Source organism: Taudactylus pleione, unplaced genomic scaffold (assembly GCF_031769625.1).
Source record: "Taudactylus pleione unplaced genomic scaffold, aTauple2 ptg000154l, whole genome shotgun sequence".
Taxonomy (NCBI): domain Eukaryota; kingdom Metazoa; phylum Chordata; class Amphibia; order Anura; family Myobatrachidae; genus Taudactylus; species Taudactylus pleione.
The window spans coordinates 6,914,111-6,929,173 of NW_028284556.1; the positions used below are offsets into that span (position 1 = coordinate 6,914,111).

General features: G+C 43.6%; 1 protein-coding gene across 1 annotated transcript in view; it reads right to left on the reverse strand.

Moving 5' to 3' along the window:
• Positions 1-15,063, reverse strand: part of DRC8 (dynein regulatory complex subunit 8) — a 56,914-nt gene that overhangs the window by 24,332 nt on the left and 17,519 nt on the right. Inside the window, exon 3 of the mRNA XM_088474474.1 lies at positions 11,420-11,492. Within this exon, the coding sequence (XP_088330600.1) occupies positions 11,420-11,492 (73 nt within the window). The remainder of the gene's footprint in view (positions 1-11,419; positions 11,493-15,063) is intronic.

Genomic DNA, 15,063 nt, shown 5'->3' on the forward strand with positions numbered 1-15,063 from the left:
CGCTGTACACATGTTACGGCTGATGTACAGTAAGAATGTAATACCCCCCTGTGTTCTAAAAGACTGTACAGTACTGTGTTATACAGTATAGATTTTTTAAGATACTGAACATTAAATTATGTACTGTATACTGTACTCAGTCTGTATACTCAGCAACAGTACTGTACCGTATTTCTCTTGTTCTCTCCACAGATTTTGTCGTCAAACATGGCAAAAATCAGTAAAGCCATCAGCAAGATAATTGCAAGCATGAAAAAAGAACACAAAACAACACGACAGATCCAGGTCTGGCTGAAAGAGTGTGGTGTTCTTGTTAGTTTACAGACTGTGCGTTATCATGCATTTGAGAGAACGCGGACCAGATATAGATTTCCTTCTAAATGCACATGGTAGGTACTTTACAGCAACCTTTTTTTTATTATACTGTATGTTGCTAGATTGCTACTGTATTGTGTTCCAATTTCAACACTAACTGTCCAATAATTGCTATATGCTCTGTATGTGTTCTACCGTAGGAGCGTCAAAAAGATTGTGCACAAATTGACTTGTGAGGATGATGAGCGTACAGCTTTACAAATCCAACGTATTCTAAAAGCATAATGTGACCTGGACATCTCCTGTTCCAGCATCAAACGGATGCGTAAGGAACTGGGATGGACTTTTGGACCTACAAGGTACTGTACATAAAATATATATATATATATATATATATATATATATTAATAATGCACTGATTTTACATGACAGTAAACTAAAACTTTTTTTATTCCACAGGATAAATCCCATGATAAGGGATGTTAATAAAGTAAAGAGAGTTGAACAAGCACGACAGTGGATAGAGAATTTTAATGATGTAATTTTCACAGATGAAACTTCGGTTTCTCTCGAGAGGTTCTCAAGACTGTCCTTCCGACACCGTGCACATCTCTCACTTAAACCACGTCCGAAGCATCCGTTAGAGGTCCATGTATGGGGAGGTATATCTCGTTGGGGTGCAGGACCGATCTATATTTTTGAAGGTGCAGTACAGTAATGTTTGTTGTAAAAATTATTTACAGTCCTGTACAGTGTACGCTTGTTACTGACAATAATTTCTCATCTCTTTAGGCATCTTGGATAAGACCTTCTTCCAAGAAAAAATAGTAGATTGCTGTATGGTGCCATTTGTGAGAAAATGCTTTCCATCAGGACATCGATTAATCCAGGATAATGATCCAAAACATTTGGCTTCAGCGAAATTCATGGAAGAGAGAGGGATAAATTGGGAACGCACACCACCAGAGTGAGTATTGTCCTATAGTACTGTATTAACTGTTTATTGTACAAAAAAGTACTGTATGTACAGTACCGAGCAGTAATTATTCTAGTACACTGTTTACTAAAGTACAGTACTGTGACTGAATATTTGATTTTTTTTACTTTCCTGTAGGTCACCGGACATGAATCCCATTGAATTGGTCTGGGCCCATTTGAAGAGGTTCATCAGGTCTGATGTGAAACCAACAACTAAACAGGAACTTTTGGATGGGATAATGAAGTTTTGGAGAACAGTATTGACACGTGCCCAGTGTAACAATTATATTGATCATCTCCATAGTCTTACCAGTTGTCATTGAAAGAAATGGTCAAGCAACTGCTATGTAGCTTATACTGTACTGTATATAATTAGTAATGTGGAGGAGGGGTTTAACGTCCTCTTTTCAGTTTGTGATCCGGACTGCTAAGTACTGTACACTGTGTCCATACTGTATGTACAGTATTGAGGTTGTGCTTTCTGTCCCTACAGTATACAGTATTCTCCTAATTTATTTTATAAGCTCTTTATTTACAATACCTTTCCCTTACTGTACCTTATGTACTGTACTTCATACTTTTCCTCTTTTACTTTCATTCTTTAATTTCATTAATTTCTCTCTTCCCCTCCCCTGTCCTTGCGTTTCTGCTGTCGCACACCTCTGTTCATACAGTATTTAACCCTATTCCCCAGCCATGTCCCGTCACCACCACACTGCTCCCCCTCCCGGCCACCTGGTCAAAGCCGCGAGACCTCTAACGGTCATTGCAACCACAATTAGTGGGGATTAATCAGCAGTTTTGCAACCCCTCCTTTCCTCATGGCCCAGTACAAATCTCACAGCATTATGTCACTGCCCCTACACTGTTTAACCCTTATGCACAGCAGGTTCAATACTGTACAGTACAGTATGTGCCTAGTCAGTGTGCAAGCCCGCAGCTAATGGTTCAACCACCCCTTCCACTGGCTCCTACAGTACACCTACTTTTACTGTACATTGCCTCCTGTTCCAAGGCACACATTGGCATCGTCACAGATTGTGCTGCAGCTGCCAGTTTCTGCTACTGTGCTTGATGTTGCTGTTTGTAATGCAGATGTTTCAGGTTTTCAGGTTCCTTTGGTTCATATACAGTACAGTAGTAGTGGCTGCTTCAACATCCACATCCATAGTTGCAGACATACAGTACTGTACAGTAGTGGGTGCACCGTGCATTGAGAGACAGGCTTCTACTGTACATCTACTGTATGTTTGGAGTGGCGGTCCCTTCGACATCAGGATCAGGTGAGAAAAGCATTTTTGCTAATGTTAGTGCTCTGTTATCACAGACGAATCTTCTGATACTTCTAGCTCCCTGCCAGTTTGTTCTTTGGGAAACCCAGGGCCACCTGCTTCTACAGTAGGGGGGAGGGGAGGGTTGGGGGGTTGAAGTTATTTTCACTTTTGACCTCAAAATGACAGCTGGTGTTCACCTCCATCTGGGGCACCCAAATACCGTCTTGTTTCATGTATTTTTTTTTTTTATCGTTATATGGGCTGTGGGCCTAGGGGCACTGCTTACAGTATTTCACCACCAGGCTTAATTATAATACAAATTCGTTATTAATAAATTTGTTAGGCTGGATAGTTAGGGCATACAGTATATTAATGTGGAGAAGTGGATTAGTGTGACACTGTTAGAGCAGGAAAGGGCCCTGCACAGCGGATTCTCTCTCCTACAGTACAGGGTGTGTGGGATCGAGCAGGATGAAGAATAAGAGCATCTCCGGTGAAAACCTGTGTGTCTGTCTTTTACTGTCTGTTCGTCTCTGCCTATCCTCCTTTCTTCAGGGCGTACAGTGGACCTTGCACTCCGATACAAGGTAGAGTCTGTACCTGGTATAGGTGAAACTCTGGATCTGAGGCCAAAAGTGCCAGTGATGATTTTAACTTAAAAGCCTAATCTTTTTGTGTAGTCCTCGGTCCAGTAGGGCGGATCGGTCGGCATTGAGGAAGGACAGTTCTCACGTCATCTCCTTCCTCCTAGGTACTGTACAGTAGTCATGTCCGTGTCCAGCTTGGAATTCCAGGACATGCCAGCGGCAGAAGAAAGAAGCGGGGGACAGTAGAGGACTACGGGGGTGTAAAGCTAAAGAAGTCCCCCCCCCTCTGTAAAGCATGTTACTGTACTGTAGGTTAAATAAAAATTGTCATTAATTTATAAAATTGGTGTTTGTACTGTATGTAATTCAGTCTTTAAGTGCGCCTGAGAACCAACACGTGCATCTGTCATTAAAAAGGTACAAAAAGTCAGTAACACACAGATGCAGGGGTGTATCGTCCTATTGGCCAGGATTTCACTCACCAGGGGCGTGCCGGCCGATGGGGGTTGCCGCCCACAATCATATACTGTACAGTATCCCTGTTGCCCATCCCAGAGATTTCACAGCTGCCCGGCACTTACAGTAGTATACAGTACAGTAGACATACAGTACTGTACACACTGAGGGCCGTTTTCAATTTAGGGGTCTATTTACTTTTTTTAGCCGGTCGGCTAAAAAAAGTTTAGCCGATTACATCATTTCGGCAGGCGTAAAATTATCGCTGTATTCAATTTGAAAGCTTTTCCGCCTACCGTAGGCGGGAAGTCAATGCAATGTACAGTAAGACAGTATGTGAAAAAGTTTTGCCTACTGTATGAATAGCAGGCGGAAAAAATTGGTGAATTGGGGTGCAACGTTGCGGGAAGCCTTCAACGTGCAGCCTTAAGACAGTCCCCTAAAGGTACTGTAAACTGCGTAACTTTTTTTTTTTTTTTTTAAAACAGTCAGAAAACACCAAAAATTTACTTTCATTTTGGGGGCAGAAGAAAAAACATTGGGGGGAAAAAGTTAAACATGTAGGGGTAAATTTACTAAGATGGGAGTTCTATTTAAGAAGTTACTGTACTGTATGTTGCCCATAGCAACCAATCAGATTCTACTTCTCATTTATCTACAGTAGCACCTTCTAGAAGATAATACCTGGAATCTGATTGGTTGCTATGGGCAACATCACTTCTTAATAGAACTCCCATCTTAGTAAATTTACCCCCTAATATATAAAATGTACTGAGTTTAGTAAGGGTTGGATAACAATACTGAACAAAAGTAGCGAAGACTTAAAAAAAAAAAAAAGCGCTACATGGGTATACCGTAGATCTGGGCATGCGCCTGAGATACGATGACGCACAGTATTGTAGGACACACTCAAGCCAGGTGCAACCTTGGTATTGCAGGCGGCTGTAGTGTAATGGTAAATAATCAAACCAATACATTACGTCGCTTGTACAACCCTTTTGCGGGTTCGAAACTTGAAAGGTTACACTTTTTATTTTTTATTATTATTACACAGTCAAGGTTAGACTTTTTTGTCATAAAGTACTGTGTCATAGAAATACCAGAATTTCTGGATAATGTATTAGTGAAGATTTAAAACAAAATAAAATTACCGTATACAGTATATATTTTAAAGGTCTCGAACCAGCGGCACAAGAAAATGGTAGATGCAGTACGGCTACGCATTAGCCCCCTAGACTACTGCATCTACTGTACTGTAGTTCCTAGAGTCATGGAATCACTACAATGTCTACCGTAAGTCCGGGACAGGGTCAACAGGATTGTACTTACTATAATTCAGACAACTGGGCATGCGCAGTGCTATGAGACTCAATACGCCACAGTGTAGCGCGCAACTAGCAATGCAGTATATGGCGTACCATATGGAGCAACAAACTACAGTACTGTAGCTGGGCACATCTACAGTACATACAGTATAATATATTGAGTTTTGTAAGGGTCGGATAACAATACTCAACTACAGTACTATAGTGAACATTAAAAAATAAATAAATTATCAAGGTCTCGAACATAAGGAGAGAAGTGTAAGCAAGACGGATCACCTAACCCCTTGCTCACAAGTCTCTCCTAGTAAGAATTGCATCTGTCCTCTACAGTACTTTATGTGACATCTACAGTACCATACGATGAAGTACTCAGGCGTCTGTAGCGTAGAGGTAAGAAATCGAACTTCTACATTGCAGACGTCTGTACAACCCGGTTCCGCGTTCAAAACCTGGAAGGTTAAACTTTTTTTTACATTTTTTTTATTATTAGACAGTCAAGGTTACACTTTTTATTTTTAATATTATTATTACACAGTCAGTGTGCAATACGGAGATCTCACTTTCACTGTGTGTGAATCATGACCCGCTACTGTATGATCTTCCATACTGTATGCCATGGCATAGCGCTACAAGGGTATGGCTATGGCGCAGCACCACTGGCAATGTATTGCAACCCCGCCACTGGGCACGCGCCAGAGATCCTATTTGTACCGTAACCCCTCAGAACTGGCTATAAGTCACCACAGCGCCAACTGTGCTGACATTGACGCAATTTTGCGGTTTAAATGTAGAGTCAGTTTGTAGTGCAGGGACCTCTCTCTCAAACAGAGTCAACTATCAGTTACTGAACACTTTAAATCACTAAAGTTTCCAAGTCTGGGTCAGCGCTGGCATTGACGCAAGTATGCACTCTAGAGCACAGTCAGTTTGTAATACAGAGACTTCCCTCCAAACAAAGTCCACTACTGTAGCACTTTCTGAAGTCATGAATTTACTATTGTGTATACTGTAAGTCTCGGACAGTGCAGAATGGCACAAGTGTGAAAATTCAACAGTACTGTAGTGTTCACTCTAGCTCCGGCGCGAGGCAGGGCGCCGGAGCTAGAGAGGGCACATCGCGCGCGCGTCCGAGAAGGGGGCGTGGTCATCAAAAAGGGGGAGTGTCTATAAGAAGCGTCCCCTTTTCGTCACTCTTGGGGGCGTTCCCGGCACTTACGGACACGCCGGGCAGCCCCCAAGCCCTGCAGACAGGGAGAAAAGATGCCGGGCGCATGCGCCCGGCGTCTATTCTCCGGCGGTGACCAGGTCACCGCACATTTCTTCACCCGCGGGACACTGCGACCCGCGGGTGAAGACAGTTCCCGCAGGCTGTTAGGGCAGGGCGCTTTTTGCCCTCCTTCTGGAAAAAGCCAGCCTAGGGAACGCTAGTACTGTAGCAATACAGACAACTGGGCATGTGCCATGGCATAGCACTACTTGGTTTATGGCTTGGCTCCACTGGACATGCGGCACACATTCCATTGTCATTGCAACCCCACTGGGCATGCGCTGTCATTGACGCAATTTTGCGGTTTAAACACACAGTCAGTTTGTTATACAGAGACCACTCTCTTTAACAGAGCCCATTACCACTTGATGGTCATAAAAATCATTATAATGTCCACGTCTGGGTCAGTGCCGGCATTGACGCAAGTTTGCGCTCTAGAGCACAGTCAGTTTGTAATACAGAGACTTCCCTCCAAACAAAGTCCACTACTGTAGCACTTTCTGAAGTCATGAATTTACTATTGTGTATACTGTAAGTCTCAGACAGTGCAGAATGGCAAGTGTGAAAATTCAACAGTTCTGTAGCAATACAGACAACTGGGCATGCGCCATTGCATAGCGCTACTTGGTTTATGGCTTGGCTCCACTGGACATGCGGCACACATTCCATTGTCATTGCAACTCGTCCACTGGGCATGCGCTAACATTGACGCAATTTTGCGGTTTAAAAGCACAGTCAGTTTGTTATACAGAGACCACTCTCTTTAACAGAGCCCATTACCACTTGATGGTCATAAAAAATCACTATAATGTCCACGTCTGGGTCAGCGCCGGCATTGACGCAAGTTTGTGTTCTAAGGTACAGTACTGTATGTACAATAATAAAAATCCTATTTTCGCTGTTTGACTCCCGAAGCACTGGGCATGCGCTCCACATGTACTGTATTGAATACTGAATATTTTAAGTGAAGATTTTAAAAATAATTAAAAAAAACATATTTTCAAGGTCTCGAACCCACGGAACAAGAAGAGGGGAGAAGCAGTGAGACTAGGCATTAGACCGCTAGGCCACACACTTCACCCATTGCTAGAGTTCTGTAGTTTGTAAAGTAATGAAACCTCTACAATGCCTAAGTCTGGGACAGTGCCGACAGTATTTACATTTACGCAAACACAGTATGATTTCAACCGCACAGTCAGTGGGTAATACAGAGCTTAATGATTTCAAACTTTATTAGACATTCTTCTACCGCTTTATTATACCGTACATTCCTGATTCCATGTGGAAAACGCTGTAATACTGTATAGTGTACCGAATCACCGCTTCTGTCAACCAATCATCGGGCGGTGATACAGAACATACCGTACGGTACATTGGAAATCACACGCATGCGCTATGTAGTTTAGGAAAAGTGACACCTGGTGGGCAAAATGTTGTATTACACGTAATGAAATTAAATCAGACGCATGCGCTATGTAGTTTAGGAAAAGTGACATCTGGTGGGCAAAATGTTGTATTACACGTAATGAAATCAGACGCATGCGCTATGTAGTTTAGGAAAAGTGACATCTGGTGGGCAAAAAGTTGTATTACACGTAATGACTTTTTTCATTACTAAACTTTCTTTGTGGCATGACTCATGGCGTGGTGTGTGGCGCGCCATGCGTGGCGTGAGAGATAACGCTGTGATGCCACGTTATAGCTGGGCACATCAGTACTACTATTCTCTCCTGGAGTAAACCAGACACATATACTACTATTCTCTTCAGGAGTAAACCAGACCCATATACTACTATTCTCTCCAGGAGTAAACCAGACACATATACTACCAGGGGCTGTTTAAGAGAGGAGGGGGCCCGTGTGCAGCCTCCGTTTGGGCCCCCTCCTCTCTGACGGCGGCTTAGCGGCACTGAGCGCTGTAGATTCTGGCTTCATGCCAGAAATTACAGCGCATGCGCTGGTCTCCAGGGAAAATGGCGCCCGTGGCTACTTTCCCGGGGACATCTTTTCTATGCATGCGCAGATCACTGGGAAAATGCCCGCCGCCATTTTCCCAGTGAGTATTTGCTGCTCTACAGTGACGGTCTGGCGCTGCGGAGCAGCACTTCAGGAATTTGCAGTGAGGTAAGTATAATTACTTATGGGTGCAGGGTGTGCGGTGTGGGCCCCCCTGGACCTGGGGGCCCGTGTGCCCCGCACACCCTGCACCCATTATAAATATGCCCCTGTATACTACTATTCTCTCCTGGAGTAAACCAAACGCATATACCACTATTTTCTCCAGGAGTAAACCAGATGCATATACTACTATTCTCTCCTTGTCAGGATTCAGCCTGGGATCGTCCGTTACTCACTGTGGCGCAGGCTTCCCCTGCTGACTAGCCTCGCGGTCAGACGCCAGGTGCAGCGGCGGGTGAGGCGCTAAGTATTATCCCCGGGGCCCTGTTGACTTCCACGTAATCCTCCATATCAAAGTTCCCGCTGCGGCGGTCATGGGAGCAGCCATATTGTCTGTTTCACCTGACCGGCCCCTCCACCAATGGTAGCCTGGTCATCTTTCAGCTGACTCTCCTCCAATGGACAGCTACCTAAAGGTATAAAGCAGGACTCCAGGAAACAGGAAGTCGCTTGAACAATTTCCCTTCTCTAGTAGCTGCTAGCTTCGGATCGCTGTTCCAGGCTCCACGCTGTTGTATCCTCAGTGCGCTTCACCAGTCTCTGTGAGATTCTCTAATGATATTCATCATCGGTCACTACCGATATTCTCTAGTGATATTTAACATCAGTCACTACTGATATTCTCCAGTGATATCTAACATCAGTCACTACTGATATTCTCCAGTGATATTCAGCATCAGTCACTACTGATATTCTCCCATGATATTCAAGATCGGTCACTACCGATACACTACAAGGATATTCAACATTAGGAGGGGTCACTGGTGAAAACTACCAATGAGTTAGATTCCGTGCCTCTGGTCAGGTCTCGCCAACACCTGGAATTAGCCAATGAGACAATCATACATACGTACTGACTATTTTCTCCAGGAATAAACCAGACACATATACTACAATACTCTCCTAGTGTTACCCAGGCACATATACTCCTATTCTCTCCTGGAGTAAACTAGACCCATATACTACTATTCTCTCCTGGACTAAAACCAGACACATACACTACTATTCTCTCCTGGAGTAAACCAGACGCATATACTACTATTCTCTCCTGGAGTAAACCAGACGCATATACTACTATTCTCTCCTGGAGTAAAACCAGACACATATACTACTATTCTATCCTGGAGTAAACCAGACGCATATACTACTTTTCTCTCCTGGAGTAAACCAGACGCATATACTACTATTCTCTCCTGGAGTAAACCAGACGCATATACTACTATTCTCTCCTGGACTAAAACCAGACACATATACTACTATTCTCTCCTGGAGTAAACCAGATGCATATACTACTATTCTCTCCTGGAGTACACCAGACGCATATACTACTATTCTCTCCTGGAGTAAACCAGACGCATATACTACTATTCTCTCCTGGAGTAAACCAGACGCATATTCCACTATTTTCTCCTGGAGTAAACAGGACGCATATTCCACTATTTTCTCCAGAAGAAAACCAGATGCATATACTACTATTTTCTCCAGGAGTAAACCAGATGCCTATACTACTATTTTCTTATGGGGTAACCATGTGCATATAACACTATTGTTTCCTGGAGTAAACCAGATGCATATACTACTATTTTCTTCTGGAGTAAACCAGGTGCATATATCAGTATTGTTTCCTGGAGTAAACCAGGTGCATATAACACTATTGTTTCCTGGAGTAAACCAGACACATATACTACTATTTTATTCTGGAGTAAACCAGGTGCATATACCAGTATTGTTTCCTGGAGTAAACCAGACGCATATTCCACTATTTTCTCCAGGAGTAAACCAGATGCATATACTACTATTTTCTTCTGGAGTAAACCAGGTGCATATAGCACTATTGTTTCCTGGAGTAAACCAGATGCATATACCACTATTTTCTCCTGGAATAAACCAGGTGCATATACCACTATTTTTTCCTTTAGTAAACCAAGTGCATATACCACTATATTCCAGTGACGTGCGGTGAGGTCAATGGCTGGGGAGGCGCACATGTATAAAAACACAGTTTTTATATCAAAACTCTGGAGCATGACAGGGAGTATGATAGAGGCTCTGCCTCCCTTGCCTACCCTGACCTGCTAAATTCTCTTGGAGTAAACTAGGTGCATGCAAACCCTGTCATTTTCTCCTGGAGTAAACAAGGTGCATATACCACTAATTTCTCCTGGAATAAATCAGATGCATACCCTATTATGTTCTCCTGGAGTAAACCAGGTGCGTATACAGCTCTTTTCTTCTGGAGTGAAACAGGTGCATATAACACTATTTTATCCTCAAGTAAACCAGGTGCTTATACCACTATTTTCTTCTGGAGTATAACAGGTGCATACCCTATTATTTTCTCTGTTTTTGGGGCTTTCCTTACACTTCAGACACAAAATCTGTCAAAGTCAACATGCGCCCTACAGTGTGGTTGGGTGTTCCGCATAATAGCAAAGCACAAATAGAAATGGAAGATTGTATTGTCGGAACTTTGCACCCTTGTATTGTTACATTGTGCCACAATCTCACACACAGCTAACCACAATGCATGTTATTATACTATTCTGCTACAGTGCAGTAACAGGCATTCAATTCTTTGTAAACAACAATCAGATCTGAGCACACAGAGCTACATACTCTATGTACACACTGACAGATGCAGACCACCCATACACAAACGCCCCCGACATGCCCACCAGTCGCCGGGTCCCGACCCCCGGCTGCTGGGACCAGAGGGCACAAGCAGATGATGGCCGTTCAATGTGTATGGACGACTATCATCTGCAGATATCTGCAGACCACTCGATCTTCAGATATATATGTCAGGTGTGTACCCACTTAACACAACAGTTTTGCTATTCTCCATCTGCAATGGAATGTTTTACAGCATTGAATGAAATGAGAGACCATTACAGGGAATTGTTTTCTGCAACAATATTACTGATCATTTACTGTAGTTGCCAAGGCAGGTTCTAGTAAGCAGCAAATTGCTCCTCACAAAATGGGGAAGGGTGAGTGAACATAAATTGGAAACCTTTACACTAAAGATAAGGATCTTACCTCTGCAAGCATATCATGGAGCTCCCCTTCAGTTGGACAACACCCTAACGACCTTATAATTGTTCCAATCTCCCTGTAAGATACAATAGTTGTGAATAAACATGGAAATCCTTTCACAGAATCGCATTATCGAACAGAAATTAACATTATTCATATAAAACATGGGGCTTTTCTCTGTAAGGTGCCATCCACTTTTAGATGACCACTGCTTAACATGACCTTAAGCCCCCTGTATAGCAAATAGGTAGGGCGTCTCCTATTGGAAACCCAACCTTGCGGGTTGCACCATAGTGTGTGGCAGGTTAAACTAGCATACTGTATACTATCGGTCTTCCATAGAGCTCTATGGAAAGTGAATCCTCCAGTGCTCAGACAGTGGATCTTCTTTTAAGGCAGTCGTTCCCAAACTGTGCGCCGTGGCACCCTGGGGTGCCTCAGGACACGTGCAGGGGTGCCTCTGGTTTGTGGTCCAGCACCAAATCAAATTACTTATGGTCAATGTAATGTAAATATATGGACAAACAGAAGCACAAACCTGTCTACCAGCATATAACTGACCCTAAGGATGACAGGTAAGCACAATTTACTTCACTTTATTACTTTACTATATTTTTCTGAATTTCTCAATAACAAACTTTTGGCTCAGGGATGCCGTGAAAACAATGTTGATACTCTAGGGCGCCATGGTTCAAAAAAGTTTGGGAACCACTGTTTTAAGGGGAAGTATATAATTAACAGGGATTGTTCAACATTGTACAACCCCTTTAAAAAGATAGCAACATTATCATGTATTGTTTTTATTTCATTTGAATCTCTCCCCTATTGCAACTACATCAAAGTTGTACAGAATGAAAGTTATCTGAGATTAGGCACTAGAATGAACTGTACATGTGAAATTCTACCATAAATTGTTACATGTCTCAGGATTTATAATATGAATTGTAGTGTGCAGTAGACAGTTATCATATAATAAGGTATCTAGAAGTGTCATGTGACTCCCAGGGGGACACCTTGTAACACTTCCAGCAACTGGCTACACAGCCTTTGCAGTCCAGTATCCCATGATTGGTTGTTAGTGTCCTATCAGGGCCTAATTATCATGGATCACTATTGCGATCGCAGCACCGTAATCGCACGCAGGTCTGCTGCGGCAATATGCTAATGATTGCAATCGCAATGCCGTCGTACTGCCAGCATGGAGACGCCCACTGCCATCCACTGCCGATATCTCGCATCCGTAATACCTTGCACACCACCATAAACATCGGTAACATGGAGTACCATCTGCCCCTCACGCAGAATTACAGCAGCCCTGACCTTACTTAGAAATTGCTGGGTATGCAATTGCAGTGGCTAATTTAGGCACGCCCATGCAACGGCGTTCAAACGGTCAGGCATGTCTGTGTTTCTCCGACCACCCCACCGTCACCACCCCGAAACGCTCACTGCCTGTCAATCACTCTGCGATGGCCCTGTGTGGTCTCCGTGATCGCAGTGGTGCCTTAGCGTACGCGCACTGCGATGCATACGAAAGCCCAGTACGCAACAATCGGCCAACTGCATGCATTCTAGCTATAGCTATAGATTAATGAATCAGGCCCTCAGTCCAGTCACTAACATGATGGTGGATGGTGAACTATAATGCAGGTACAGTTTGCTGTAATGAGTCTAGCAGTTATTTAACAATGACGTGATTGCCATGATGGACAAATGGGCAGTAAAATAATGTTGTCAGTCAATGTAAATTCAATCATCTAACACAAAAAAAACCCACTAGCTAGAAATTGAAATCTGAAACATTATGCACTGTAATTATTATTATTCAAAATGTGCACTTTATGCATACACAGTAAATCAAATGTGTTACACAACATAAGTAAGCCAAATAGTTTTATACTTACTGTAAACCACCCACAACCCTGGCTCTAACATCATACTTGCCTACTCTCCTGGGACTGCCTGGAGCCTCCTGAAAATCGTGTGCCGCTCCCGGCCCCCAGGAAGAGTAGGCAAGTCTCCTGGAATGGCCACCGCCCCCCTGAGGCCCCCCGTACCCGCTTGCGAAAGTGGGCGGGTCGTGGGGATGACTTGATTCACGCTGAAAAAACTAGAAACCCCGCAGCGGGGGGATGGTGACGCGATTTGCACTGTATCGCGTCATCGTGGCCCCGCCCCCTTCTTCACAATGCCAAAAATAACGACATTGTGAAGAGGGGGCGGAGCCACGATGACGCAATCATGCGGCTCCGCCCCCAATGTGACGTCAATGGCCGGCCCCGCCCCAGCTCCACCCCAATGTGACGTCAATGGCCGCACCCGCGGTTGGCCAACAATCAGCTCCTATCCTGCAAAGCTGGAGCTGATTGTCGGCAAGTATGGTCTATGTCAGTGTGGATTTGTGTGTCAGTCTATGTCAGTGTGGATTTGTGTGTCAGTCTATGGCAGTGTGGATTTGTGTGTCAGTCTATGTCAGTGTGAATTTGTGTGTTAGTCTATGTCAGTGTGAATCTGTGTGTCAGTCTATGTCACTGTGGATTACTGTGAGTCAGTCTGTCAGTGTGAATCTGTGTGTCAGTCTATGTCAGTGTGGATTTGTGTGTCAGTCTATGTCAGTGTGAATCTGTGTGTCAGTATATGTCAGTATGAATCTGTGTGTGTGTCAGTCTATGTCAGTGTGAATCTGTGTATCATTCTATGTCAGTGTGGATTTGTGTGTCAGTCTATGTCAGTGTGGATCTGTGTGTCAGTCTATGTCAGTGTGGATTTGTGTGTCAGTCTATGTCAGTGTGGATTTATGTGTCAGTCTATGTCAGTGTGGATCTGTGTGTCAGTCTATGTCAATGTAGATTTGTGTGCCAGTCTATGTCAGTGTGGATTAGTGTGTCAGTCTGTCAGTGTGAATCTGTGTGTCAGTCTATTTCAGTGTGGATATGTGTGTCAGTCTATGTCAGTGTGGATCTGTGTTAGTCTATGTCAGTGTGAATCTGTGTGTCAGTCTATGTCAGTGTGAATCTGTGTGTCAATGTGTCAGTCTATGTCAGTGTGGATTTGTGTGTCAGTCTAGGTCAGTGTGAATCTGTGTATCAGTCTATGTCAGTGTGGATTTGTGTGTCAGTCTACGTCAGTGTTGATTTGTGTGTCAGTCTATGTCAGTGTGAATCTGTGTGTCAGTCTATGTCAGTGTGGAATTGTGTGTCAGTCTATGTCAGTGTGAATCTGTGTGTGTGTCAGTCTATGTCAGTGTGGATTTGTGTGTCAGTCTATGTCAGTGTGGATCTGTGTGTCAGCCTATATCAGTGTGAATCTGTGTGTCAGTCTACGTCAGTGTGGATTTGTGTGTCAGTCTATGTCAGTGTGACTCTGTGTATAAGTCTATGTCAGTGTGGATCTGTGTATAAGTCTATGTCAGTGTGGATTTGTGTGTCAGTTTATGTCAGTGTGAATCTGTGTATAAGTCTATGTCAGTGTGGATTTGTGTGTCAGTCTATGTCAGTGTGGATCTGTGTGTCAGTCTATGTCAGTGTGGATCTGTGTGTCAGTCTATGGCAGTGTGGATTTATGTGTCAGTCTATGTCAGTGTGAATCTGTGTATAAATCTATGGCAGTGTGAATCTGTGTATCAGTCTATGTCAGTGTGGATTTAT